Below are 26647 nucleotides of genomic sequence, written 5' to 3' on the forward strand. Positions count from 1 at the left end.
TGTATTCTTTTCCCTAGAAGGAAGTCTGTAAGTCCAGCCCACACTGAAGGGGAAGGGACGTACACGGCGTGAATACGACTAGAGGGGGATCACAGGGGCGAGCTTAGAGGATACCCAGCACTACACTTCCATAGGCAAAGAATATTTTTGGAAGACTACACCAGAAACATTTAACATTGGTTGCCTCCAGGAAATGGAAATGAGTAACTGGGGGAGACCTTTTCATTGAATATGCTCTTGTACACTTTGAATTTTGTATAAAGCAATAAGCACAATGCCTGGCACACAAACTTTTGATACATGTTGCCTTCCATTCTTTCTCAAAAGCTGTCCCCTGTGCATGGAACGCCCCACACTCCTCTCTTAGCAACCAAGTAAAATTAGCCTCAAGCCTAACTCAGGTGTCGCTGTCACTGTCACTACGAAGTATTCTCAGGAGCAGGTACTAGTTGTCACCTCTGTTCTCCCACAGCATTCTGTTTTAACCTCAAACACAACACTTTAATGACTGTATTACAATTTAAATCTCTTCAACTCCGTCTGGTCCTGGGATCATTAGCATCAACATTATCTGGAACCTCAGACATGCAGAATCTGGGCCCCGCTCCAGACCCACGGAATCAGAATCTAAATTGTAACAAGATACCAGTGACTTATATGTGCATTAAAGCTTGAGAAACACTGGTTTTAATCTTTCCCTGGTTGAACTAGAAACCTTTCTAAAGCTCTCTTTCATCTCTGTCCTCAGAATGCATCATAAGACCTAACACCCAAACGTCTTTTGAGTTAAGTTTTATTTACAATTATTATGCAAGTAATAGGATAGTTTAAAAAAAGTTCCTAGAAGAATATATATCATATTGTTAAAAACAGTTATCTGGTAGGTGGACCATGTACACTTTCACTTTCTGTTAATACTTCAATTTTTTACCATCAGGATGAATTGTCTTTATAGGCAGGCAAAGGTGGAGATCTGAGAAAACAGGCAAAATGTGAGATATAATACATTCATAAAATGGAATATGATAATGTATATGATGGTACATAATTGTGGTGGTCTACATTTACTGATATGAAAAAATGGCCAAATTATATATTTTTGAAAAAGACATTTAACACTATGTATAAATGATACCATATATATATTTTTTAATTTGTGAATATGGACACTGAAAGGATACATATAAAAATCTCTCTGATGGAGCTTGTTTTGTACTTTTGTACATTAAATTTTTAAAAAATTTTCCTATGAGTTTTTAAAAAGCATATATCACTTTTGTAACAAGAAAACAAAAGGTCATTTTTATTTTGAAAATTATCTATATTCTTTGTTAAGCCCCTTTACACCCAACGACCCAGATTTTTACAACAGCCTAGGAAGTCGGTGGGTCTGGAAGTACCACGACCATTTCACAGATGAAGACACCAGGCCTCAGAAACACAAACCTGATCACCGGACTCGGGGGTAGTGTTCTCCCACCCACGCAGCTACTCCAAGATCAGAGGAATGTGGCAAATCAGTTGCCAGTTTTGGTTCAAAAAAACCCCTGTGATTTTAGGAGACCCATTATCCTGTGACTTACTCTCAGATATTAAGAGCAACGAGAGAGCACCTTCAAGGACAAAGCATTCCGAATCTTTCCTGCTGCACCACCTCCCCCTGGCGGTAGGCTCTGGAAACTAAAATGGGCTGAATGGTAAGGACCTCTGGCAACTGGAAAACAATTACTGTTTTCCATCCACATCACTCCTATTTCTTTAAATCATCAAAGTCACTTTCTCTTTCTTTAAGTGGTTGAGGACTGACACAAAACCAGGACCTGGTATCAACTAGGCTCAGAGCGCTGCATGACACCAAGGGCGGCACGAGTCTCCAGCCCCGTCCTTTCCTTCCCTCCCACTTCTGTGGCTGCTGTTCCTGCCCCCTGTGGTCCTCTGCACTGCTCTTCCTCCATTCTCTCTGCCTCCATCCACTCCCCTGAGCCTTAGGAAAGGGTGACGGGCAGCCCATGTACCCTCAGCCATGACCTGGCAGGGAGAAGCCCCAACATCAGAAACATCGAGCACAATTCTCCCGAAAGTCAGTCCTTAGGCTCATCACACTGATTTTTCAAACATGTCAGGTTGCGATACTGAAATTTCTTTACAAATACCAGAGGGCAGCACTATCAGTCTTCACCTGGGTTCCCCTGGCCTCCAGATAAACACACAGCTTCCTTACTCTTCCAGGAAGAAGGAAACATTCAATAGGGTATCTGGAATAGGAAGAGAGAAAGACTGTGACATACAACCTCTCCAGAGAACACAAAACATCAGACTGGTAAAGGCTACAGAGGCGCTGGGAGGGCATCTCTACAAAGCTTCCAAAGAAGTGACACGGCAAGAAAGGAGGCGAGGAGACATGGGGGAGTGAGTGAGAACCAGTACCTTGTACGAGGTCTTGGTGTTCATCCTCCGAAATCCGGTCCCAGGCCTTGGGCACAGCTTGGATGTTCGGCAAGTCTCCCCAGTGGATTGAGGACAGGAGGTACTTTCTCTTCAGGTACCTTCCTAGAAGTTAAGGGCTGCTCAAAAAGAAAATGGAGGACGCTGAAGGGAAACAATACCCTGAAGAGAGCTACAGGGGCATAAAAGGGAAAGTGCAGCTATCATGACATTTTCCAGTGGCAGGATCCGCCTACGCTACCTGTCTTTACTGAGCACCTCACTCACGTGGCTCTGTGCTGCACGGACAGAGGGACAGAACACTGCTCCTGCAACCTAGGAGCTCACCACGACGAGGAAAAAACTAGAAACTGAAAAGGAAGACTCTACGTGAGATAAAACTCAGTGGAAGTTCAGAGGATGAGTTCATCCAGTTTAGAGGGTAGCAGGAAGGTTCCAGCTCGGAGGAAAAGCATATGCAAAGGCACAGAAGTAGGGAAGCCTGGAACGGATTCAGAGACAAGTAAACCGTCCAGTCTGGCTGGTATGGAACAACGTGTAGAGTAGGAGGAAAGGTGGTTGAGAAGGCAAGTTGAGCCAGAACACAAAGAACACTACAGACCAAGATGGGGCGTCTGCACCCTGCCCTCCCCCAACACACGCTACCCAAAACTCCTATACAAGCAACAGGATCAGCACTTAACCTCCTGAAGGTATACGGAGTGAGGTCACTCACTGGGGATGGCTTAGAGGGAAAGAAGCTAGAGACAGAGAAACCTGTCAAGAAGCTGCATGTGATTAACGTCCAAGTGAGGAGTAAGAAACTGGAAGAGGCAGTGGGGATAGAAGAGGAAAGTACAAAAAGCAGCAGGGAAACAGAATCAAAGGACTTGACAAGCGCCTGTATAAACATGCTCCGAACAGTACGTGGCGCAAAGTGCTCAGTAACGTTAGCTGCAGTTACAGCTCCTACTGTGCACGCTGCTGCTATGCTGCAATGAAAAAAGAAGAGAGGGAAGGGTGGGGGGGCGGATGGCTCAGCTGGTTAGAGCGCGAGCTCTCAACAGCACGGTTGCCGGTTCAATTCCCGCATGGGATGGTGGGCTGCACCCCCTGCAACTAAAGATTGAAAAACGGCGACTGGACTTGGAGCTGAGCTGCGCCCTCCACAACTAGATTGAGGGACAACCACTTGGAGCTGATGGGCCCTGGAGAAACACACTGTTCCCAATATTCCCCAATAAAAAAAGTTGAGAGAGAGAGGGAGAGAGAGAGAAAGGGGGAAGTTGTTACTTAAGTTTCCACACTGGGTGATTAGACAGGGTTGATTCTACAACTAATGGAAAAGGGAGTTGAATGTGAGGGCTAGACAGAGGAGTTTGATTGTAAACCTGACTCTGTACTTCTGTGAGCAATCCAGTTAGAGGTATCTCCAGGAAACTGAAAATCAAAATTAGAGACAAGAATAAAGACTGGATTTGAAGTTATTCAAATGAATGTAGAACCTTAAACCAGCAGGTAAATGTGAGTATCAGACAAGAATTGAGAAAAAAGCCAGACTCCAACCAACTGGTCTTTCAGCTTCTATCTGGCCCACACCGCCCACAAGTCTTTCCTCAGAACACAGCCAGGGTGATTCTGTTACAAACATACTCGTAGGGGGTGGCCGGTTAGCTCAGTTGGTTAGAGCGCGGTGCTCATAAAACCAAGGTTGCCAGTTCAGTCCCCACATGGGCCACTGTGCGTTGCGCCCTCCTATGAAAAAAACAAAATAAAATACACGTAGGTTCGATTATGCTAGAACTTTCTAATAGCTTTATGTCTCAGTCACAGTAAAAGCCAAATCCTTTCAAAGACCTTTAAGGCCTACATGCTCTAGCCCCGTCTCCCTGACCGCATCTCCTGTTAGGCTCCCCATCTTCACTCTGCTCTAGCCACCCTGGCCGCCTTGCTAGTTCCTGAACACATCAGGCACACTCGCACCCCAGGGCCTTTGCACGTGATGTCTCTTCGGCCAGGAACACTCTTCCCCCAAATAGCATATGGTTCTCTCCCTCACGCTCATCAGGTTTTTCCTCAAATGTCGCTTTCTCTGTGAGTCCTGTCCTGCTCACCCTATTTAAAATTACAACCTCACCCTCACCCCTCACTTCCCCTGCTTTATTTTTCTACATAACACTTATTCTGTTTTCCTTTTTTTTTTAAATCGTTATCTTATTTTTATTAATCCTTTTTTTTAAAGGAGGGTACAGCTCACAGTGGCCCACACAAGGATCGAACCGGTGACCCTGGTGTTATTAGCACCGTGCTCTGACCAACTGAGCTAACCAGCCACCCCCTCTGTTTTCCTTTTCTATTGTCTATCTCCCAGCACCTAGAACAATGTCTGGCAGGTAGTAACTACTCAATAAACGAGTTGAGGAATGATTGTACGCAGGAATGCAGGAAGAACCCAAGTTCAGGAGCCAAAGAAAACTAAGCTATACTCTACAGTTTTGTACTCTTGTGAATTTTGAAATTAAAAAGACTTCCTGGAACAGCTCTGGACACTATCTGAAGTGTGTGCAAAGGATACGAACTTCGATAATGTCTCTCAATGTCTTGCAACCACTCCAACATGTCAGCCACAGAGGGGCTCACACCTGAAGCCTGCAGGACAGCGTCAATGCCGATTGTGTCTGCGTGCTGCTCATAGATCCGAAGCACTTCTCCCACGTGGCTGCTGACCGAGTCACGCACCTTGAGGAGGGCAGCTCTGAGGGAAGGAGTCCGACATTAGGCTCCTCATGAGCAAGGCGAAGGCACGTTTCCTCAGGCTTGGCACACTGACATTTGGATCGCATGGTTCTTTGCGGTGGGGGCTGCCCTCTGCACTGCAGGATGTTTAGCAGCTTCCCGGGCCTCCAGCCACTGGATGACAGGAGCAAACCATGCCCTCAATCCTCCCCAAGTTGCAACAATCAATAACATCTCCAGATAGTGCCAAATGTCCCAGTGGGAAAAACTGCCTCCAAACGAGACTCATTCATCTATGGAGATTGGTTACAGTGGCCCAAGACTTAAAAACTGACTTAAAGATGGAGAAGCTGAAGAAGTGACATGGCTCTCAAACCTGTGTGATGAGCCCAGCTGCCAAAGAAAGTGAAGACCAACAGGCCTTTCTGGGGCTGCCATAAGCTATATAAGGAGCAACTGCTCACACAGCCCCATACCACGTATGGGAAAGGAATAACCAAGAAGAAATTGAAGCAACAAACTAGGTACTATCCACATGCTACCTAGCCCAACATAGTAAGTTCTTGAAATTACGTACAGTTTAGGCTCTCGATGCACACAGACTACTGTGGATCATAGGAAAGTTACTTATTGACAATCGTGTATAAAAACAGCCTGTTTTGCTTACTGCACGTCCTAAGTACCTAGAACACTGTGGCTGGCAATAGAACACTTGTTGAATGAATGGAAAGGGTTACTGTGAAGGTTAAATGCAATAATGCATATAAAGTGCTTAGGGAAGTGCCTAGCTTACAGTTAGTATCTTTCTTATTCCACTGGTGACTCCAAGGGGCCCAGACACCAAGACTAAGGCTACAATTTCCCCAAAGGCAAGACATTCCCTAGCTTAGAATTATGGCTTTCAAAATGTTTGACCACAACTCGCAACTGAAAAATAGATTTAAAATAAGAGCCCAGTACCCACACACAACTATGTAATTAATTAAAATAAAAGTTCACTATTTCAGTCAGTTCACTGAATGCCTCCCTTCTACTCAACTAAGGAACTAAGTCTGGTTCATTGTGGTAGTCCCAGAACCCTGTGTTTAGCATTCCATTGGTGATTAATAAATGTACTTCCTACAACTGAATATAAAGGTCCCCATTTTTGACAGTTTCCTATTAGTCTATGGCACAGACTCTATACGCTAGAACCGTCTTTTGTTCTGGTCAAGGAGAGGCCACATGGGCCCTGTCTTTTCTCTGTCCTCATAATCTCTGTCCTCTAACCCATAATCTCTATAAGACAGAGAGTCTAATATTAGGCATCATAAGGGCTGAGCGATGAGCTGGCCCTGGGCCCAAAGACACTAGTGTACAGCAGAACAAAGTAGCGGGTAAGAGGTCTGGCCTTGGTGCCAGGCACACGAGGGGTAGAATACCAGCTTTGCTATTTGCTGTGAGACCAGAGGCAACCTGCTTGAACCTGTTTCCTCACCTGCAAAATGGGATTAAATGAGGTTAAGTCACAGAGGTGTTGAGAAGGTTTTCTGAGATCATGTATGTAAAAACTCTTAGCTCTGGCATCCACCAAGTTTACATATACAGTTGACCCTTAAATAACACGGGCTTGAACTCTGCAGGGAGATATTTTTCAATTGACCCTCATAGTTCAAACCCGAGTTGTTCCAGCGTTCCACGGAGGGATACCCAACCAGGGCCATGCGGAGGCAGACTGTAGTTATACCAGGATTTTCCACTGTGCGGGAGGGGGGCACCGCTAACCCTCTCCCCGCCCCCACCTGTTGTTCAACGGTCAACTATAGCGCCTCACTGTTTTTTTACCAAAGAAAAATGTGGAGGAGAACTAATAAGCTTTCTCCACTGCTTTTTTGTTCCACTTCAGTAACTTCTCCTAAGTCTACAACTGCCATGCCTAGCCTCTGACAAGGGAAATGCCAAAAATGGCTCTTTGACAGAGGTCCCACTGCAACGGATGCAAAGGATTAAGGTTGAGACACCTCCAAATGCCATGCTCTCAGTAAAGAGAAAAACACTCTCCTAACTGATCCTAGCCACTTAGGGAACACCCGGTTTTAAAATTCCGCCAAGAGGGGCCGGTCAGGTGGCTCAGGAGGTTGGAGCGCTATGCTCCTAATGCCAAAGGCTGTCCGTCCGATTCCCACATGGGTTAGTGGGCTCTCCACCACAAGGTTGCCAGTTCGACTCCTCAACTCCCACAAGGGATGGTGGGCTGTGCCCCCTGCAGCCAGCAATGGCAACTGGACCTGGAGCTGAGCTGCGCCCTCCACAGCTAAGACTGAAAGGACAACTTGACTTGGAAAAGGCCCTGGAAATACAGTTCCCCTTCCCCAATAAAATCTTTTCTAAAAAAATAATAAAATAAAACCAAATTCCGCCAAGAAAGAGGGCTATGGAGCCTCTTACAACTTCTCCCCCAGCTTGTCCAGGACAGTGTCACCAGCCTCCAGCTGCTTGCGCCTCAGCCGCTCCTTTAAGTCCGGGAAGGCCCGAAGTGCCGGCACATCCTCAAACCGCAGATTCTGCGCCGCCTGCAGCTGCTCCGCCAAATTGCGGAGGGAGGCCAGGAGGGGCTGGCAGTCCCTCAGAGAGGCCTGCCACAGGCGCTGCTGCTCCTCCACCACGGGAAAGCACTTCTTCAGGGCCTCCTGCACAGCAAGCAATGGTCGGTCCTGAGTCATCTTCTGTTGGAAAAAAACAACAACAGAGGAAAACAAAAAAACAGTATTTGGGTCCCAGGTCGGTACAAGTACCGGATCAAGGGTGGGAATTATTTCCGTTCTCAATGAGTTTCAACTAAACTAGGGATTCCTCAGGTAGGGCTGTCTATCCCTTCCGACAGGAGCTTCTGGTGCGAGGCCCTGTCTTACCTTTAAGGGGCTCTTGGAAAGCAGGGCCCTCGTCTCCCACCTCGGGAAAGGTTTCCCGACAATCCCTCGAAGGAGGCTCTTTTGGGGCTAGGACAATCCGCGGTTGCCGACAGCGGATTCCGAAGCCCAGTCTCCCCCTCGCCGGACCCGGGCTTCCGGAGCCGGAATCTTGTCTCCTCTCCTTGAGACTGCTGGCTCCTTTCCTTAAACCAGCAGGAAAACTTAAAGCTAAAGCTATTTAAGTTTGAGGACCCGCCAGAGCAGCCAGCCTGCGCCCGCAGTGTCTCTGCGCATGCCCCAATGCAGCTAAGTCGAGAAAATATGTCGTGTAACCGCAATGCTTTCTGGGTGCTGTAGTTCTACGTGTGAGCTGGCCGCCTGATTGTGGAGCTTCCTTGTGATTGGACGTTGTGGACCCTCCTTCTAAGACCGCGACTTCTCATTCGTCAGCCTGTGGCAGTTTGAATTTGGTGACGGCGGTCGCACGTTGTTAGCCACTGAACCGCTCCCTCTGAGCATCAACAGGGAGGTTTTCTTCAGTCCTTGTTTTGAGACCCGCAGGTACGATACTCGTAACTCCTTTAGCCCAGGCCCCGAAGGGCAGCCCTCCCCACCCCACACTAACCCCCTGGGGTGCCCGTCCTGTCCCGCCCCTTCGCGGCCCCTTTACTTTCCTTTCCCAACTCCGCTGCTGACCCCTGTGGCTGGATCCCCCGCTCCCTGCAGCCTCCACCGAAGCGCCATGGCTCCGGCTAGGAAGGGTAGCAGTCGAGTAACCAAGACCAACTCGTTACGGAGCCGGAAGCTCGCCTCCTTTCTTAAGGACTTCGATCGTGAAGGTAAGGGGCGGAGTCGGTGTTGTCGAGACTACCTGGGACAGTCGCGGGGCCGCAGACCACGGATTCACGGTCCGTTCACCCGCCGGATGATCCGTGTTCTGTTGACTTTGCCCCCTCACAGTGCAAATACGATCCAAGCAAATTCAGTCAGACAGGCAGAACCTCCTCAAGGAGATGGATAACTTGTACAACATCGAGATCCTGCGGCTCCCCAAGGCGCTGCGCGAGATGAACTGGCTCGACTACTTCGGTAAGAGCTGCTCAGTTCCCTCGGGCCTCGGCCTTGAGCCCCTCTGTGGTTACCGCGACAGCCTTCACTTTAGGCCTTCCCTGATAACTACAGGAAATAGCAGCCCCATTTCCTGTCTCACTTCCCTGCTTTTTTTCTCCTCCTTAGCACTTAACCGTCATTTACCCCTGCGGGTAGTCAAATGTTTCCTCTAAAAGACCAGGCAGTAAATATCTTAGGCTTTCTGGGCCAGAGGCTTCTCCATCCAACTACTCAACTCTGCCGTTACATTTCCAACAGAGCTGTAATGAATGGGCATGGCAGTGTTAAATAATACATATTTATGGACACACTGATATATATGAGTTTCACATAAGTTTCATGTCTCAAGAAATAGCCTTTTTATCCAGATATTTTATCCAACAACTTACAAATGAATGAATGAATGAATGACTTGGTTTGTTACCAGAGCTCAGATGAAAGTTATACAATGCTTTCTGAAGCTTATGGGAATTGCCAACTTAAAAAGGGCAAATCAATTTGTGAAGTGCAAGGACCTAAGAGTTTTCCTGGCCAGAGAAAAATCCCAACCTGTACCCTATCCCCTTGTTAAATGTCCAAGGAAATGCAAGAGATTGTCCTTTCTGCTTGGTTACCCTTACTTTTTCTTTCTTTTTTATTATTAATTACTCAGTCTTTAGCCTCCTTCCTGGGTAGAAATGCATACTCTGCTCAAATAGTATTTTAATGATCTTTTTGGCTTGCCTTTTTATTTATTAATCTATTTGTTTGCACATTTCTATAAATATTCATTGAGCATGTGTCAGTCCCAATGCTAGGTGTTAAAGATGCATTGGGAGCAGAGGCTGGTTAGCTCAGATGGTTAGAGCATGGTGCTGGTAGCACCAAGGTTGCCAGTTTGATCCCTGCATGGGCCACTATGAGCTGCGCCCTCCTTTAAAAAATTTAAATTTAATTTAAAAATAGATAAATAAATAAAGGTGCATTGGGGAATAATAACAGACATTGTAAGCTCTCAGGAACTTACAAGTTAGTAGAGAAGAATCATTTAAAAAATTCACACAATTATATAATTAAAGTTATAAGTACTACAAAAGAGATAGAATATAGTGGTCAGTAAGCACATTTATATAGTGCATCCTACACCAGACAGACATTTACCAAGTGTTTTACATGTACAGTCAGTCCTCACTTAATATCAATAGGTTCTTGGAAACTGCAACTTTAAGTGAAACAACATATAACAGAATCAATTTTACCATAGGCTGATATAAACAAAAGTTAAGCTCCTATGGCTTATTTATTTATGGTCACGAAAAACATCACCAAAACACTTCTAATATTAAACATTGAAATAAGTGTTACCTCTACATATATTGAAGAAAGATTAATAAAAACAAGTAAGAATTATTTTCCAACCCACTTATTCCAGTTCACGGTCACAGGTGGCTAGAGTCTCTTATGGCACAAGGCAGGAAGGAACCAACCCTGGACAGGACGCCCTTCCATCGCAGGGCCGCTCACTCCCACCCCCAAACTCACTCAGACTGAGACAATTCATACCAGTGTACTTCACGTGCATAACTTTGGGATGTGGGGGGAAACTGGAGAATCCAGAGAAAACCTACACAGATAGGAGAGAATGTGTTAACTCCACACAGACAGTAGCCCTGGACCGGAATTGTTTTTTTTCTCTCCTCAACATTATAATGAAATGATGTTGGATGGAACCATGTTATTCGAGGAGCTGCTGTATTAACTAATGTTATCCTCATAACAACCTATTAATAGTATCCCTATTTGATAGATAACAAAATCAGGGCCCAGAAACATTGGTTACTTTGCTCAAGATCTGATGAGCTGGTGAGTGACCGAGTCTATCTGGATATGGCATGTTCTGGTTCCAAAGCCTGAGTTCTTAACTGTCATACAGGACACTACCGTGTTTCCCTGAAAATGAGACCTAGCGGGACCATCTGCTCTAATGCGTCTTTTGGAGCAAAAATTAATATGACTTGGTATTATATTATATTGTATTGTATTATATTATATAAGACCCGGTCTTATATTAAAATAAGACCGGGTCTTATGTTAATTTTTGCTCCAAAAGATGCATTAGAGCTGATGGTCCAGCTAGGTCTTATTTTCAGGGAAACACGGTACATATAAGAGTTTCTAGCAGGAGGACCTAACCTAACTTTATTCTACATCTAAGCTTGCACAGACCTCTTCATTCAACACTCATTTACTACATACGTACTGTGTGTCATGTTTTTGCTAGAAACTATGGATATTATCTCTGTCCTCAAGGAATTCAGTTCAAGACGGGGTGGACACTTAAAGCGCTTTGAGTAGCTGTTGGGTATGGTGACAATGAATAACTCAGCACTTCGCAGTCATCTGCTGTAATAGAAAAATAAATAGAGTTTTGGGTTTGAGCTGAGTTTTGAAGGATGAATTAGACATTTGTTGGGTCCGAGGAGTATTTGGGGCAGAGGAAATGATAAGTACTGGGCCACTGAGTCATGAGACACAGTGGCACATTTGGGAATAACAGGAACTTGGATGTGGTGGAACATGGAGTAGGGAGGGGTCAAGCCTGGAGAAAGATTGGACTAGATTATAGAGGTCCTTGATGGACCAAGGGCTTAATCTGGTCCAGTTTTAGAAAGATAACTAGTCACATTAGGGAAGATGGTTTATCATTAAAATCTGATAGTAACTAAACAAAATGTTCTTTTTAAAGCCCTGGGAGGAAACAAGCAGGCCCTGGAAGAGGCAGCAACAGTAAGTGACTTGTCCTATTTTGGAACTGTTGGGTTTTTTTGTTTTTTTTTTAAGTTTGTTCTGCTCACAAAATCTAATTAGTGGATGCTTACTCCGGAAGAGGCTCCATAGGGGACATTATCTGTTTACGTCAACCAAAAAATCACAGTTGTCAAATGCTGAGTACAGATGAAGCTCATATATGATAGTTTCGAGCCCTACGAAGGGAGGCAGTTGTTTTTGGCAGGTTCTTTATAGTCCTTCGCCCTGACCTCTTCAGGAAAAGTAAAAAGCCTCAAGTCCAAGCTCCTTCAAGCCCCTGGGTCATAAAATGGTAACCGAAACCTGCTAGGTGACAAAGACTGTTGCTTTATTCTGTCTTGCTATAGAAGTTGTGCTCTTGCTTGGGACTCTCAGGATTCCCTACCCCCTTTCACTTCCTTCCTCCCAGCATCAATACCAGGGCTGAAGACAGTCAGATGGGAGGCAAAATAGTTAAATTTGTACTGTCCAATACGGTAGCCACCAGCCACATGTAGTTATTTAAATTAATTAATAAAATAAAAAATTCAGTTCCTCAGACACACTAGGTACATTTCAAATGTTTAGAAGCTACATGTGACTAGTGGCTACCATATTGGACAGCTCAGAAATAGAACATTTCTGCCCTTGCAGAAAGTTCTATTGGACAATGTTAGGAGCTGGTCCATAAATGGGTTTCACAGGGACCCGAGGCACTCTAAAATCATTCATGAGCAATGTGTGTGTGTAAATCCATTTGTGTATCTTTCTGGGGAAAAAAATTATTATAACCTTCATCAGATTTACAAAGTGAACCAAAAAATATACATCCTTCTCTGAGTTAATTAGAATTATTGGAATGTCAAGATTTTGAAGTGATCTGAGTATAAAGGGTAGCACTAAATAGTGGATCTCCACCAGCCTCAGAAGTTAAAGATACTTAGGAGCCAGTTGTTCAATCAGGAAAAAATTCGAGAGTTTGGGGGTAAATATTGTAGGAGAGGGGTGGGAGATAACTGAAAAATAAAAATAAGAACTAGTAAAACATTTTTGGTCCATGCTTTCTCTTTCTTTGTTATATGTTCCCCCACCTACACATTCAGATCTAATGCTTCAAAAGTAATCTGCTTTCAGAAGTAATTTTCAGTAATGTTTCAGAAGTAATCTCTTACTTCTGAGATGATTTATACTCATTACTAGCTAATGCATCACCCTCTTTAGAACTACAAATCAGAGCTTCTGATGATAGCCAGTGTCACCACACCAAGTCAAGAGAACATTAGCCTTAGTTAATATGATTTCAAACCCAGGGAAGGAATGATACTTTAGTTCTATAGCTCTTAATGGTTGAGTATGTGGGGGGTTCCCAAGATGACTTCCAGGATTTATAATTTTCACTAGGAGGACACTCAGGGTTCAGCATATATGGTAGTCCCCCCTTATCCACGGCGGATACGTTCCAAGACCCCCCCAGACTGAAACTACGGATACTACCATGTTTCCCCCAAAATAAGACCTAGCCGGACAATCAGCTCTAATGCGTCTTTCGGAGCAAAAATTAATATAAGACCAGGTATTATATTATATTATACTATACTATACTATACTAATATTATGTTGTTTGTATTATGTTATATTATATTATATTATATATTATAGACCCCGTCTTATAGTAAAATAAGACTGGGTCTTATATTAAAATAAGACCTACCCGGACAATCAGCTCTAATGCATCTTTTGGAGCAAAAATTAATATAAGACCAGATCTTATGTTATATTATATAAGATCTGGTCTTATATTATAGTAAAATAAGACTGGGTCTTACTTTTTGCTCCAAAAGACGCATTAAAGCTGTTTGTCCGGCTAGGTCTTAGTTTCAGGGAAACACGGTACTGAACTCTACAGAGGGTGCCAAAAAAAGGTATACACATTTTAAGAAGGGAAAACTGTATTTAAAATTGTAATACTCAATATATACTGATAACAAAAGATGAATACAAGTCACGTTTGACTTCTGCAATTACAACAGGTACTCAAAATGGTTACCATCAGCGTCCAGACATTTCTGATTACGGCAAACTACTGCTTGAGCAACAATGACCAAAGTGTCCACTTGTATACATTTTTTTGGCACCCCCAGTACATACTACTGTTTTTTCCCTCTACATACATACCTATGATAAAGTTTAATTTGTAAATTAGGCACATTAAGAGATTAACAACAATAACTAATAATAAAATGGAACAATTATAACAACTGTAATCAAAGTTAGGTGCATGGGGTCTCAAAATATACTGTACTCACCTTTTCACTTGAAGCAGCTTATGGCTTCTCTTTGGCATATCCAAATTGCCAACATCACTATTGTGCTTTGGGGCCATTCTGAAGTAAAATAAGGGTTACCTGAACACAAGCACTGTGATCTCATCACTGAGACGGTTACTGAGTGACTGAAGGGCAAGTGGCATATGCAGCATGGATATGATCTGGTGGGATTTCATCATGCCACTCAGAACAGTGTGCAATTGAAAACTTACGATTTTCTATTGAATATTTCAGACTGGTTGATCATGGGTAACTGAAACCATGGATAAGAGGGGACTACTGTAGTCATACTCTGCTATGATTTGTTACAGTGAAAGGAGACAGAAGATAAGCAGAGGGAACAGGTGGATGGGGCAAAGTCCAGAGGAAACCAGGCGCAAGCTTCCAAGAGTCCTTTCCCAATAGAGTCACACAGGACACGCTTAATTTAACACATGTGAACTGTAATCTACTAGAAAAGCTCATTAGAGACTCAATGCCCAGGGTTTTCATTGGGGCCTGGTCACACAGGCATCTCCTACCTAGCACATACCAAAATTCCAGACTTCCAGAAGGAAAGCAGGTGTTCAGCATAAACCATATTGTTTATACAAATCTTAGGCAGAGCGAGCCACTCTTAACGGAACAGTGGGAACTGGGAAATCCAAGTTCTAGTGCCAGGCACGGGCCAGCCATGTAAACAGGTCTTTCCACGGCTATCAGTCTGAGGCTGGTTAACTCCTCTGCACATTAGGTGATCAGTGGCCTGCCACCAGTGATACCTTCATAACTTGCCAGTTGTTCCTAGAGATGGCAGAAAGCTGGCCACCACTTTCTGTTCCATCAGCCATTTCAGACATCACTAATCTATTCCAGTACTGTTTCTTGGTAAGCCCGGACAGCCTCAGAATCCATCTCTGAGCACTCCATGTAGTCCCTACCAATCCAGAGATGAAACCTGCGTCATTCATAGTCTGTAAAAACTATTCTGATATTTACGTGTGCCCTATGAAGAAAGGCCTACAAATTATGCCTGCTCTTGGCTATTCCCAGACATGTAGGTGGTCACCGCTGTGAAGTTTAATTAGAATGGTGACTGGGAGCCTTGTTGAAAGGCCCAGGAGTATCTTATGGACCCTCTAGATTTAAAAAGAGAAAAATGAGAAGTCTGACACAGCACCAAGGGTCATTAGGAACTTGTATTTGCTGATGGAATGGAAACAAGAGCAACTGCTTTGGAAGTAATTTGGCATAATATCAAGGCTGAACATTTGTGTACCCTAAAACCCTGTCATGCCTGACCCTAACTATACAGCCAAGAGAAAACTTGTACATGTGTGTCAGATATATGTAATGACAGTTCAAAGTAGCAATGTTTGTAATAGCAAACGTCTGGACAGGATATTGAACAAATCCACATGGTGGGATATTATATAGCAGTGAAAAAAGATTAACTACAGCCACAAATAGTGGTCAGAAACAAAACCAAACAAAATATTGTTTAAGCACATATATATTTGTGAACACACACACACTTTTAAGCAAATGGGATGATAGTGGTTTTCTCTGGAGAATGACAGAATCAGGAGACTTGTTACCTTTGGAGGAGAGACAAGGAAATTGAAAGGGAAAAATACATAGCTAGGAGCAAGTTATTGGCAATGTTTTGGGTCTTGGGTTTTATGGTGGGTTTATGGGAATTTATTATATTGTGTTATAAGTAACATAATAATCTTTTGTATGTATCAAATAATGTGTTTTTTAAAGTAATTGTTTTTCATCTTAAAATATTGTTTTCCTCATATTTGATGGAATATGCCTGGTGTTTATTATAGGCTGACCTGGATATGACAGAAATAAACAAACTAACAGCAGAAGCTATTCAGACACCCCTGAAATCTGCCAGAAGTGAGTACTTTTTAAAATCCCTTGTTGAACCAAGAGAGTTGCAGCCCAGCGTGGTTGGCTGGCTGCTCGGGTAGGCCTCACTGATGGAGCCTCTTCCCTCTAAGAGTCTCGGTCTTATAAATGGAGAAATTGGATTTTGGCTGCTGCATTCAGGTAGTTGTATGCAGGACTAAACTAACCTAATTCTGCCGACTGATGTGTGAGCGAAAGTGAAAGGAGAAAAAACAAAAGCTGTGCTGGAAAAACCAAACATGCTACCTGCTTGCTTCCCCTGAGTTGGAGAGGTTAGCAAGATTGAGAGGTGTTACAAGACATAGCCACACAAGCTGTGACTCCCTGATTGATCAGAAGGGCTGAGAGAGAATTGTAAAAGGACTAACTTTCTCAACATGTAATTCAGTGTTACTTGATTCAGTGACCCATCCGTGTAAAATTCACATACACACCCCACACTCTGAGAAACATTCTTATAGGGAAGTTTTAGGGGAAGCTGGTTGTAATTAGTGAGCATGGAGTCAGGCCAGCATGGGCTCTCTTATGGACTTAATGTCACTGTCACCATCTTTGGTAACTCAGTGCATCCAACTCTTGTAAGGCCATCCATGGTTTCTCGGCTGCCCACGCGGGCAACCCGCTCCACTGGGCAGGGCCAGAAACACGGTCCCGTTCTTCCTCTCACTTGCCCTCCGTCAGCAATGGCTTGTAGGGTGAAGAAAGCATGGGGAGATTGTTCACTTTCCTAGTGCCATATCCCAATCCCGCCTCCCTGAGGTTATGACGTAATTGGACTTGGGTGTTCCCAGAGTTCCCCTCAGCCACGTATTTACAATCTGTTGGGTCACTTTGTAGAATTTCTACGTTTAGGTAGTATGAGTTTCTCTTTTGAGTCCTACCGATTTTGCTTACTTGCTGTGTGTTGTGGGAGTCTTCTGATTTCACCCGAGAACTGAACACACCAGAACCAATGTCAACAAGCAGGGGAAATGGTTTTGTGCCCTCTTGCCCACTGCATTTCACTGCATTGTAAGCTATTTTTTTAATGTAAATATAATTATATTCTTATTTAATATGTCAGGGGAGAAAAAAGCTTAAAAGTCATTTAGTCTGATCTCTCCCCCTATAATTAAGTGCAGAATTTTCTCTCTAGAATCCCTGTTTAGGACTGTCTAGCTCCTAGCTGTACATATTTAGCAGTGAGACACCTGCTAAGTTTCCTCGTGGCATCTACATAAATAATAGTTTATTATAGCAGATAGTCTTACTTATTACAGTGTGTCTAGTACTGTCCAAGGGGCTTACATTCATTCATCACATAAATACATAGACATTTATAAGGACTCGGTTATGCTTTGAGGATGAAAATAACAAAGACCCTGCTCTTGTGGAGCACACATTCCAGATCTCATCATATCCCTACTAAGTGACTCCTCCCTTTTATAGGTGAGGGAACCGAGGCACCACCAGGAAGCCATGTGATGTAGTTAGTGGTAGGGCCAGTCCTCGAGCTTACGTCTGTGCATCTCCAGAGTCTGCACGCTTAGTCACAGTGCTGGGCTGCCCAGACAAGGCACCATAGGGGGTTTCTTAACCACTTTGGTTAGTTTCCTTTGTCTAAGCCCTCATTTTTCAAAAAACCATCTTTATATTGGGTCTATTTCTTGATTACAGCCTAAGATTGCCTAAGTTTTATTTCCTGTAAGAAATGTGAATGCGTAACAGTTTATTCTCATGAGAAATACCACTTTGTTAAACTCTTTCTTACAGCACGAAAGATAATACAAGTGGATGAAATGATAGTGGAAGAAGAAGAAAAGAAAAATAAGAAACCTCAAACGGCAAGAGTAAGTAGGTACTCAGATCCAGGGCTGTGGACTGACAGATGAGGAAATACTTAAAATACAATGTTGCCTTCCCAGAGTTCAGGTTAGTAGAGAAGACACCGCTTAACATGGCTAATAAAAGTGATCACAGAAGTGTGTACAAAGTGTGTAGAGCATAGAAGAGGAGGTTATTAGGTCTTACCTACCCCTTAGGACACAGCTAGGCCTTCAGGCCTTCAAAGTGAGTGAGATTTCATTAGCTGGAAAGAAAGGGGAGGGAATTCCCAGAGGAACTATGAAAGTGGCCCTCTAAGGAACAGGACGCAGTTTGGGATGGCCGGGATACAAGCTCTGAGGGTAACCTGGGTAGAGTGGGGCCAGGTAATGCATGGGCTTGTGCGCCAAGCTCAGGAGTTTCAGTTTCATCAGGTAGGTAATGGGAATGAGAAGGGACAGGACCAGATCAGTATTTCAGAATAGTATTCAGGATAAATGGGAGAGGGGAAAAATGAGACAAGGACACCAGTTGGGAAGTTATTGCAATTCTTGAACTGAGGCTCTAACCGACCCTATAAAAAGAGATCGTTTTTAGATAAGATTTAAAAGGGAGAACGGGCAAGAATGGTGGAAGGAAGGAGGAGCCAGCAATGACTACATGGTTTCTAGCTTCGGCGACTGCCATCCGGTGGGATGTGGGACAGAGAAGGAACAGTGGTGCTGCTGAGGGAAAGGGGAGCGGTTCATGTGTCAACTGTCAGCACGTTGAGTGTTTAGTATTTTCCCAGGACATCTAGCCTAGACAGAAATTTCAACCTGGAGCTCAGAGAGGAGGAGGAGGAGGAGGAGAATGAAAGCCACACTGACTCCCAGGTCTTCAGGGGGTTGTCCCAGTGTGGGAGTCGATGAGGTGCAGGGAAAGCATGGAGAAGGGGGGCTGAGGGAAGAGAGAAAGAGGAGCTTGTGAGGCGGACTGCAGAGGGACAGCAGAGAAGCAGGGAAGGGGGGTCGATCTTGGAAGGTAAGGGAGGAGAGAATTGTCAGAAGATAAGGAGAAACTTGTCAGTTACCTCCGAGGACTCAGGAAGGGGGAGCACTGCCGAGGGTTCCTTGGACTGGGCACCTGGGGTACCCAATCCAAGGATGACCTTTGTGGTCGGTACACTTTATGTAAAGGTGGGGAGGGGTGGGGTGACCAGCCAGGCTGCAATCAGTTCAAAAGAGATTTACCCTTAATCTTGGCCAAAACCCTCTACTATTTTGAAGACCAAGCCAGGTATAAGTTCTTAGTTGATCAATTATGTTGAATTATTTAAGTCACTGAATTCTGCGAGATAACCTTCTTATGTTCAATATTAGTTTTCTTTTCCAGAGCTGGTCCCCCTCTCCCTTATCTTTCTCCTTTGTGGGCCAGGCTTTTTGTAACCTCAGTGTCATTTCATTGTGACTTCAGGTCAAAAGGTGTCCTCCATCCAAGAAGAGAACGCAGTCCATACAAGGAAAAGGCAAAAGCAAAAGGTAATGGGTTTTCCAAATTCAGCTGTGTGTTGTTGGTTTTATTGAAGAGCCACGTTCATGGCAGTGAAAGGAGGTGAAGGGGCGTTTGTGGCTCCTGTTCTAGTAGACCGTAAAGTCATCATACCCTAGAGTGTGTGAACTGGGCGGCCTCTAGAAATGACCTGACCCACGCCCACCTCCAGTTCTTCTGCCCACGTTCTCTTTCCTCCCCTCCACTTTTTAAAACATGCAAACAGGGAGCATGTGGCCCAGAAACATGAGAAGTGCTGCTATTTTGTTTATTTAATTGCCTAACAGTCTATGTGCAGAGCTACCCCACGGCCAGTCACAAAGTGGCTGTCACTTACCACTAGTTCCTTGAAATGTCCCTCTTGGTCTTGCTAAATAAAGAATCACCATGGGCTTCACCTAATTCTGGTCAGGAGTGGGAGCTACGTCTCACGCGTAGGAAAATCGTCATGGGAGGCGGGTGTCTGTGAAGGAGTAGACTCCTCCCGGTTCTCCCTGAGCAGTGGTGACCGCCTGGCAAGAGGACAGCGACTCCAGTTGGGGGGCCTACAGCTCTTGAGAGGCGGTGTCCTGCCTCTCGTGCCATTAGCTTGATTGAGAAATCAGATTCTGGAGGCAGACTGCTTGGGTTCCGAGTTCTGGCCCTCTCCTAATTGGCTGTTATCTTGGGCAACTTGTGTAAAGTCAATCAGCTTCTGTATCTGTAAGTGGGGATAATAATGGTGCTTCTCGTAGGGTTGTTAGAAGGGTTACATGAGTTTATGTAGGCGGCCAGGGCACCAGCTGACAAGGTCTGTGCTCTCCGAGTGTTACCTGCCTCTACTGCTGCTGTCATTGACCTGAGCTGGTGCACCTAATGGCCATTTCTTACCTGTAGGTCAAGCAATTATAACACTGTTACCCCAGCTGTGGGCCGAATGGAGTTGTCTATGGTGAAACCAACTCCAGGCGTGACACCCAGATTTGACTCAAGGTGAGTATTGAGAGCAATGCTTGGATTTTGGTGGGAGCCCAACATTTACCATTAGTCTGGAAAAAAGGGTGTTTAAGAAAATACTCCTGACTCCATCCCCGGGGAAGCCCTCAGAGGAGGGTAATCATCTGGGCCTCCCTCGGGTGCAGGTTCATCTGTTTTCAGCAACAAAATGATTATCTGATGAGAGGGAGAACATGCCGTCTCTGATGACGAGCAGGCCTCTAGTGACTTGTGGTCCTTCTGATTCTGAGCCAAAGTTTTGGAGGTAGGTAGTTAGTTAGTTAGGTTTAGTGGATAGGCATTCTCCTATACCCTTGGTGAAAACTGACACCACCTTTTGGGAGACGAGTGTACAAAAGAAGTTCTGGCAGCATAAGTTAATCCCTTCCATAAGCTGGTCAACTAAACAGGACATGCTGTATAGCCAGTTAAAAAGAACTAGATCCTTATGTGCTGATAGGAGAGGAGCGTCAGGATTACAAGCATCTCCAAGCTGTCGTAACAGGCTGTCCCCGACGAACCCATTTGCTTTCAGACTCAGCACGTTTCTGGAAGGATGAATAAAGAATTGAAAGTGCTTATCTCTGGGGTGGAAAGAGTGAGGACTCAACTTCTATTTTATTTCCCATTCTTCTTTGTTTTGGGGTGTGTGTTTTTTCCCCCCACATGAGTATACGGCAAAGGACATTTAGGGGAAAATAGGTAGGAGCATTTTAACTATCTTGAGAAAGTTACTTTGGGAATTAATACAATGATATAATCTCTAAATCGTCCTCCTTTGATCCTCTTGAAGCACTTAGCTACTCCTGGAAATACATAACCATAGTTTATTTCTGGCTTTGTGGATGGATGGATGACATTCATATGGAACTTTTGACCTAAAATTTACATACATAAGAATTAACTGTTGCTAGATGTATGTTTGATAATTACAACCTCCCTTCTCCAGCTGTGTTTAGTCATTACTGCTTAAAAAGACTTTTCCCCCTAAATTTAGAACTTGCCTTCTTAGAAATGTGTGATTTGAAAGCTGCAGCTTGAGGCCAGATGGAGTTCATCAAGGGCTCATAGAGCCTGGAGTCCTTGACTCTGCCAAGCCATCTTTACAGAGATTTTCCCACTTTATAGGGTCTTCAAGACCCCAGGCCTGCGTACTCCAGCAGCCCGAGAGCGGATTTACAATATCTCAGTAAATGGCAGCCCTCTTGCCGACAGCAAAGAGATTTTCCTGACTGTGCCCGTGGGAGGTGGAGAGGTAAGTGTTTCAGAGGGAAGCCGGGCCACAGCGTGCTGCCTAGTCAGCATGGCTTTGCCTGGTCTATCACCCACTTCCTTCCCCCCAAGTCCTTTTGGTTGTACGGATCCTGGGCTCCACATTTACACAGGACTCAGAACCCAGTTTTCTCTCCCAGGTTAGAGGCCCAGACTAGGAAGGTCCTTGCCAGCCATGGGTTCCGTTTGTTCGTCAGCTAATGTTTGTGCACCTGTCTTGCAGCAGGTCCAAGATGTAGAAGACATTCCTGCCCTTGAAAAGCAGTTTAGTAGTCAGATAGGCTCCCAATTAATGATAACATCATCGTGTGGCGCCGGCAGTAATGGAAATCTTAAAGGGAGTGCGTGGTGGGCACCAGCAGGCTGTGTGCCTCGTCTGACGGGAGCACGAGCCGTCTCTCACACTTTGTCTAACTGAGGTTCGGAAGCAGGCTGAGTACAGCCAGGTGCTGACCCACCATCTGGGAGGGAGGGCGCTTCATCTCAGATGTGCTCTGCAGGGCATTTCTAAGCTGATGTGTGTGCCCTGGCACCGGGGTGACGCAGCGACTGGCCAGTGGAAAGCACTGACGTCACAGTCTCCGTAGAGACACAGTGACAGCCTGGGTCCTGTCTCTCTTGCGTCATCTGCCCAAGTGCAGGACACCAAGGGGACCCTCTGGGGCGCACTGGGCTGCTGGAGGGAGGTTCCTGCCCTGAGAGACATGCCAATCGAACCCCTCTGCCCTCCACACAGAGCATGCGGCTACTGGCCAGTGAGTTGCAGAGGGTTGACATCGCACAGCTGGATCCAGAGGCCTTGGGAAACATTAAGCAGCTCTCCGTAAGTCATATTCATCTCCACACCTAGGGTGCCTCCGAGAGCCTTTTGTCTGTGCGGTCTAGGCTAATGCTTTGTACCTAACAATTGTATTGCCTTCTTTCCCACGAGGGGTTTTCCCTGTTACCCTACTTACCTAGCAGCAATCCTGTCCCTACTTGATGCTCCGTTTCAGTCCATCCCAGACTACCTGCCACCGAAGTTGTGCAACAGAATCAAAATTCAGGTAGTTGGTGCCCATGTGTCAGGGCACAGTGACCTGAAACTTCCTCACAACACTTCAGGAATCAGGGAGGGGCTTGTTACCAGGAATTCCACAGAATCAAAGAAAGCAGAGAACAGCCAGGCCTCAGGGCGGTGGGACTGCCAGCGACGGGAGTTTATGGAGCTCCACTCTGAGGCGCCAGCCCCTCCAGCATCTTGCTGTTTGGGCCCCGTGCACTCATTTCTCTTGCACTTCGTCCCTCAGCAGACTCCACAAAGGCGCTTGGTTCTGCTCTCCCTGAACATTGGTTTATCGTGGCTTTGAGTAGCCACTCTTGTAACTCGCTTGCTCCATTGCCTAACACTAACTGCCCAGTTTCTTGTCTTTGTTTAAATTCTCAAGAGGAGGAATTCAATTGGCTCAGCTTTTGTCAGATGGGCCACTTCCCAGGTCCAGTCTTGGGTGGTGGATGGGAGCACTTAGTGGAAACATGGTTGCTGTAGGTCCACCCTTCTGGGGAGCCTGTGAAGGGCTCAGCCTAGGACCAGGGACAAGGGCGCCACGGCTTTCCAAAACATATCCTACTAAACGTGGTGAGGTCACACACACATGCAGCCACCCAATCTGGTGACGTTCATCATCTAGCTGACCTACAGCATTACTCTTCCCAAATTATACCTTCACTGTCTCACTTGAGATGTTCTTTTGTTCTTTTGTTCAAATGAGAAACAGATTCAGAAAGGTGAAATCATTTGTGATACAAATAGAGAATGGAGGGCTGATTCTCTCAGACCTGCCTGACCCCACGTCCAGCGTTTCCTGAGTAGACTAAGTGGCTAACTGGGCAAGTATACCCAGTGTCATCTTCTCTAAGTGACCTGTCTCCTTTTCTTTTCAGAGCCGTCTTGCCCAAATCTGCAGCAGCATACGGACTCACAAATGAGGCTGCTAGTCCAAGAAGCCAAACTTGACAGGATGGATCTTCCATGGGCATTTCTGGGACCTTCTTCCCTTAAAGCTTATTGTGTGTTTGAGTGTGAAGTTCCAGAGCAAGGAGAGGTGTTCCTCTTGGAGAATTCGGGAAGTGAGGCGACATTGTTCCCCCATCAGTTAAAGCTTTGCTATTCACACCTCCCAGTCCGGGTGACAGAGACACTGCCTGCTGCGTCCCTGCCATGACAACTTCCTGTCCTTCTCCCAGCCCAGTTCTCCTTCCTGCTCTCAGAGCTGCAGTCTCCTGCTTCCTGTGACTCAGCGTCCTCTCTGCCCTGCCCTAGTCCCAGCGGAGGTGGCGTGGAAGACCCTCATGTTCTGGGGCAGACTGCCGACTCGCCCTCATCACAGAAGCCTCTGCATCCGGTGTTTCTGCTCTGCTTGTGCTTGAAGCTGGGAGGTTTGGGCTCAAAGAAGTGAGAGCTCTGGGCCATGAATGGGCAGATCCAGAAAGCTGGGAGGAACCGTACAAATGCAGTGGGACAGGATGAGTCACAGCAGTGACCACAGCAGGACACACCTCCCCCTCCCATGGCCGTCCCCTCCTCCTGTGGGGGGTACTCAGTGGGGCTTTGGAATTGCATTGTTATGCTCAGTAGTTTTTTTCAGGCTGGCTTATAGAACCATGTTTTGTATTTATCTGTTAACCGAAGACCAAAAATTGGTTTGGAGGCAGTTTCCATGTCTTGCTCCTCTACCTCTCCAGTTAGTGGGAATTTGAATAAGGAATTATGGGGCTTGGATGAGTCTGGGTTTTTACATGACTGGCACAGAGCAACTCTCTCTAAGCTCTCCGTGGTCCCGTGGTCCCTGCCACGTCTGTAGACTTTGCAGAGAGCGCTTCTCTCATGGGCTTCGTGGGGGCAGTGGGTGTAACTGGTGTGGTGGCCTCATTCCACGTGTGGCCTGTGCCCTGGACCAACTGGCACCTCTGCCCCCAAGAAGCACCTGATGTGGTTCAAGAATATGGGAGCTGAGAGCTCCCACCCCAGGCTTGAGAGCAGTTTTCTCATGTGTGGCTCTTTCCTGTGTATTATTTTGCTGGCTGACCAATCTAGTAATCCCGTCCTGTTTAAGTTGTCTTCTTTTCAGGTTGTTTTCTTTTCTCTTTCCTAAGACTTTTACATACTGTTTTCCTCAGTAATGGTATTTCTAAGCTGATTTCTTCTAATCGGCTACTGAAAGGTGTCTTTTTTCAATAAATTGTGGGTTTGTTTTTCATCAGTGTTCAGCTTGCCTGTCACCTCCAAGCCGTGCTACCTGGACTAGAGGCAGCGTTGGAGCTGAAGCTGTGAGGGTGGGGGTCTGTGAACAGCTACTTGTCTCACAAGATGTGAAAATCTTACCTCAGGCAGAATCTCTCTGATAGCTGAACAAAGGGCCCTCACCCCCAAATCCAGGACAGAGATAACCTACCCCAAGAACTTTTCCCCCAGTACCTTTTTTCCATGAGCTAGAAATTTACCTCTGGGAGGTCAAAACCTCGGTATCTATACTTCACCTATACAGTCAAGCCTTGGCCAGGAACAAAGCCCTGGCGCAAGCAATTCGGTGATCCTGCTGCTCATGTCCCAGAGCTCTGGGGCTCTGGCAGGTCTGCCTGCCCGGAATTCTTTCTACATTGAAAATGATCAGCATGGAACTCATGGAGGAAGAGAACCATCTGGTTATTACTTAGCCAGGTCACCTGCCATTGCCAGTTTATGGAGAAGGACGCTTTGGTCAGTGACACCATTTGGAATAAAAGTTACTCATTTCAAGGAATTAAGTCCCCAAACCTGAGGCTTCTACCCTTTCCTTTGACCTGGTACAGTGTTAAGAGCCTGACATCAAGGAAACACTTAGGATCCAACATGCGTTACCCAGAACCAGGCTCGCCCTATTTCACTCCATTTGCTCCACTGCCCAAAGGAACCCAATGGTAGGAAGCGGGTGGTGTGTAGTAGGTGCCTAATAAATGCCAATCGTGTGATGAAGAGAGAGCAGTCCATTCCATATAAGGGGCTGATTTGGAAGGTAACGAGTTCCCCCTTCCAGGATTTAAAGCTTCGGCTGAACTCAGGGCTGGAATGTTGCAAAGAAAATTTAAACCTTACCTGCCCAGTTCACAGACATACTTTCACTTTCACTGTTTGGAGTTTGTTTTTCAAATTAGTTGGTAACAATTTAAAATTGCGAGGTTTCACAAAAATGATTCTAGCCTCCAAAAATAAGATTCGGCAACACAGGCCACGTCAACTGGAGCCGAGTAGCAGCTTTCTTTGGTCCTTAGAGAACCCTCTTCCCGTTCAAAGCAATCCCTACTAGACTTCCTTTTGTTACCTACCTCAGGCCTGTGGGCTATGTACTTTGTACCCACTGCCCGAGTGTATAAAGTAAATAAAAGCAGCTGCCCCGGGGTGAAGGGAGGGTGGGGCCTGGAGTTCAGAACCCTAGAATTTCAATAAACAGGTTCATTCTTTGCCCGACAAGCCCCCTGATCTTTCCAAAAGCCCTCCTTGGGGTTTCCTATTGAAAGAATTCCAAATATAATGCCTTACGAAGAGTTAAGTTATTCATAGGAAGAGCTAGTTCCTAGGGTGCGTGTGACAGGACATCACCTAACCGTCATTTGTTCATGGCATCAGACATACCTTTTAGCTCAAAGGAACTACTATCCCCGTCACCAACAATGAGTTCGCGATGTGTCCTAATCCCTGAAAAACAAAGTATGTCTCAATGTCCACATGTGCACAAACTCCGATAAATGGATTTGCTTTTCCTAATTTTACACAATGGCAGTTGTTAACCCATACCGAAAACTGAGCCTGACATACATGCTGAAGATTTAATAGGTAGTTCATGTGGCTTCACAAAAGAGACAATATGACAGTGACCAAGCCGAACCAGAGCCTAC

At 45.4% G+C, this 26647-nt stretch overlaps 2 protein-coding genes across 4 annotated transcripts; one reads left to right on the forward strand and one right to left on the reverse strand.

Annotated features, from left to right (window-relative positions):
- Positions 1-777: 777 nt before the first annotated feature.
- Positions 778-8345, reverse strand: AIRIM (AFG2 interacting ribosome maturation factor). 3 transcript variants are annotated; one of them, XM_019726566.3, is made up of 6 exons: positions 8052-8345; positions 7588-7865; positions 5000-5179; positions 2428-2546; positions 2180-2255; positions 778-973 (listed from the first exon to the last, which is right to left on the reverse strand). In XM_019726566.3, exons 2-5 carry the CDS (start codon positions 7860-7862, stop codon positions 2218-2220), a joined length of 612 nt encoding a protein of 203 aa, XP_019582125.3. In that variant the 5' UTR covers positions 7863-7865; positions 8052-8345; the 3' UTR covers positions 778-973; positions 2180-2217. The 3 variants fall into 3 exon arrangements, with proteins under 3 accessions (XP_019582125.3, XP_019582124.3, XP_074190512.2); XM_019726565.3 differs by lacking the exon at positions 778-973 and having other exon boundaries at positions 1124-2255; XM_074334411.2 differs by lacking the exon at positions 778-973 and having other exon boundaries at positions 2239-2255; positions 2428-2550; positions 8052-8191.
- A 157-nt stretch (positions 8346-8502) lies between these two features.
- Positions 8503-24972, forward strand: CDCA8 (cell division cycle associated 8). The gene is made up of 11 exons (XM_019726563.3): positions 8503-8612; positions 8778-8890; positions 9012-9140; positions 11887-11927; positions 16069-16141; positions 17906-17982; positions 19412-19476; positions 20363-20458; positions 21590-21716; positions 22470-22556; positions 23657-24972. The coding sequence occupies exons 2-11, from the start codon at positions 8794-8796 to the stop codon at positions 23699-23701; spliced, it is 837 nt and encodes a 278-aa protein (XP_019582122.1). The 5' UTR covers positions 8503-8612; positions 8778-8793; the 3' UTR covers positions 23702-24972.
- Positions 24973-26647: the final 1675 nt, after the last annotated feature.

The sequence above is a fragment of the Rhinolophus sinicus genome, chromosome 14 (genome assembly GCF_057876585.1).
Source record: "Rhinolophus sinicus isolate RSI-liver-muscle chromosome 14, RSI-T2T, whole genome shotgun sequence".
NCBI classification, from domain to species: domain Eukaryota; kingdom Metazoa; phylum Chordata; class Mammalia; order Chiroptera; family Rhinolophidae; genus Rhinolophus; species Rhinolophus sinicus.

What these genes read in the sequence shown, in the direction of transcription:
- CDCA8 (XM_019726563.3), top strand. Translation starts at nt 8,794, where the DNA reads ATGGCTCCGGCTAGGAAGGGTAGCAGTCGAGTAACCAAGACCAACTCG. An exon ending in TAAGGACTTCGATCGTGAAG is followed by an intron (nt 8,891 to 9,011) that starts GTAAGGGGCGGA and finishes GCCCCCTCACAG; the next exon opens with TGCAAATACGATCCAAGCAA. An exon ending in ACACCCAGATTTGACTCAAG is followed by an intron (nt 20,459 to 21,589) that starts GTGAGTATTGAG and finishes CCCACTTTATAG; the next exon opens with GGTCTTCAAGACCCCAGGCC.
- AIRIM (XM_019726566.3), bottom strand. Translation starts at nt 7,862, where the DNA reads ATGACTCAGGACCGACCATTGCTTGCTGTGCAGGAGGCCCTGAAGAAG. An exon ending in GAGAGACATTATCGAAGTTC is followed by an intron (nt 2,547 to 4,999) that starts GTATCCTTTGCA and finishes ACTTCTAGGAAG; the next exon opens with GTACCTGAAGAGAAAGTACC. An exon ending in ACACCAAGACCTCGTACAAG is followed by an intron (nt 2,256 to 2,427) that starts GTACTGGTTCTC and finishes TTCCTATTCCAG; the next exon opens with ATACCCTATTGAATGTTTCC.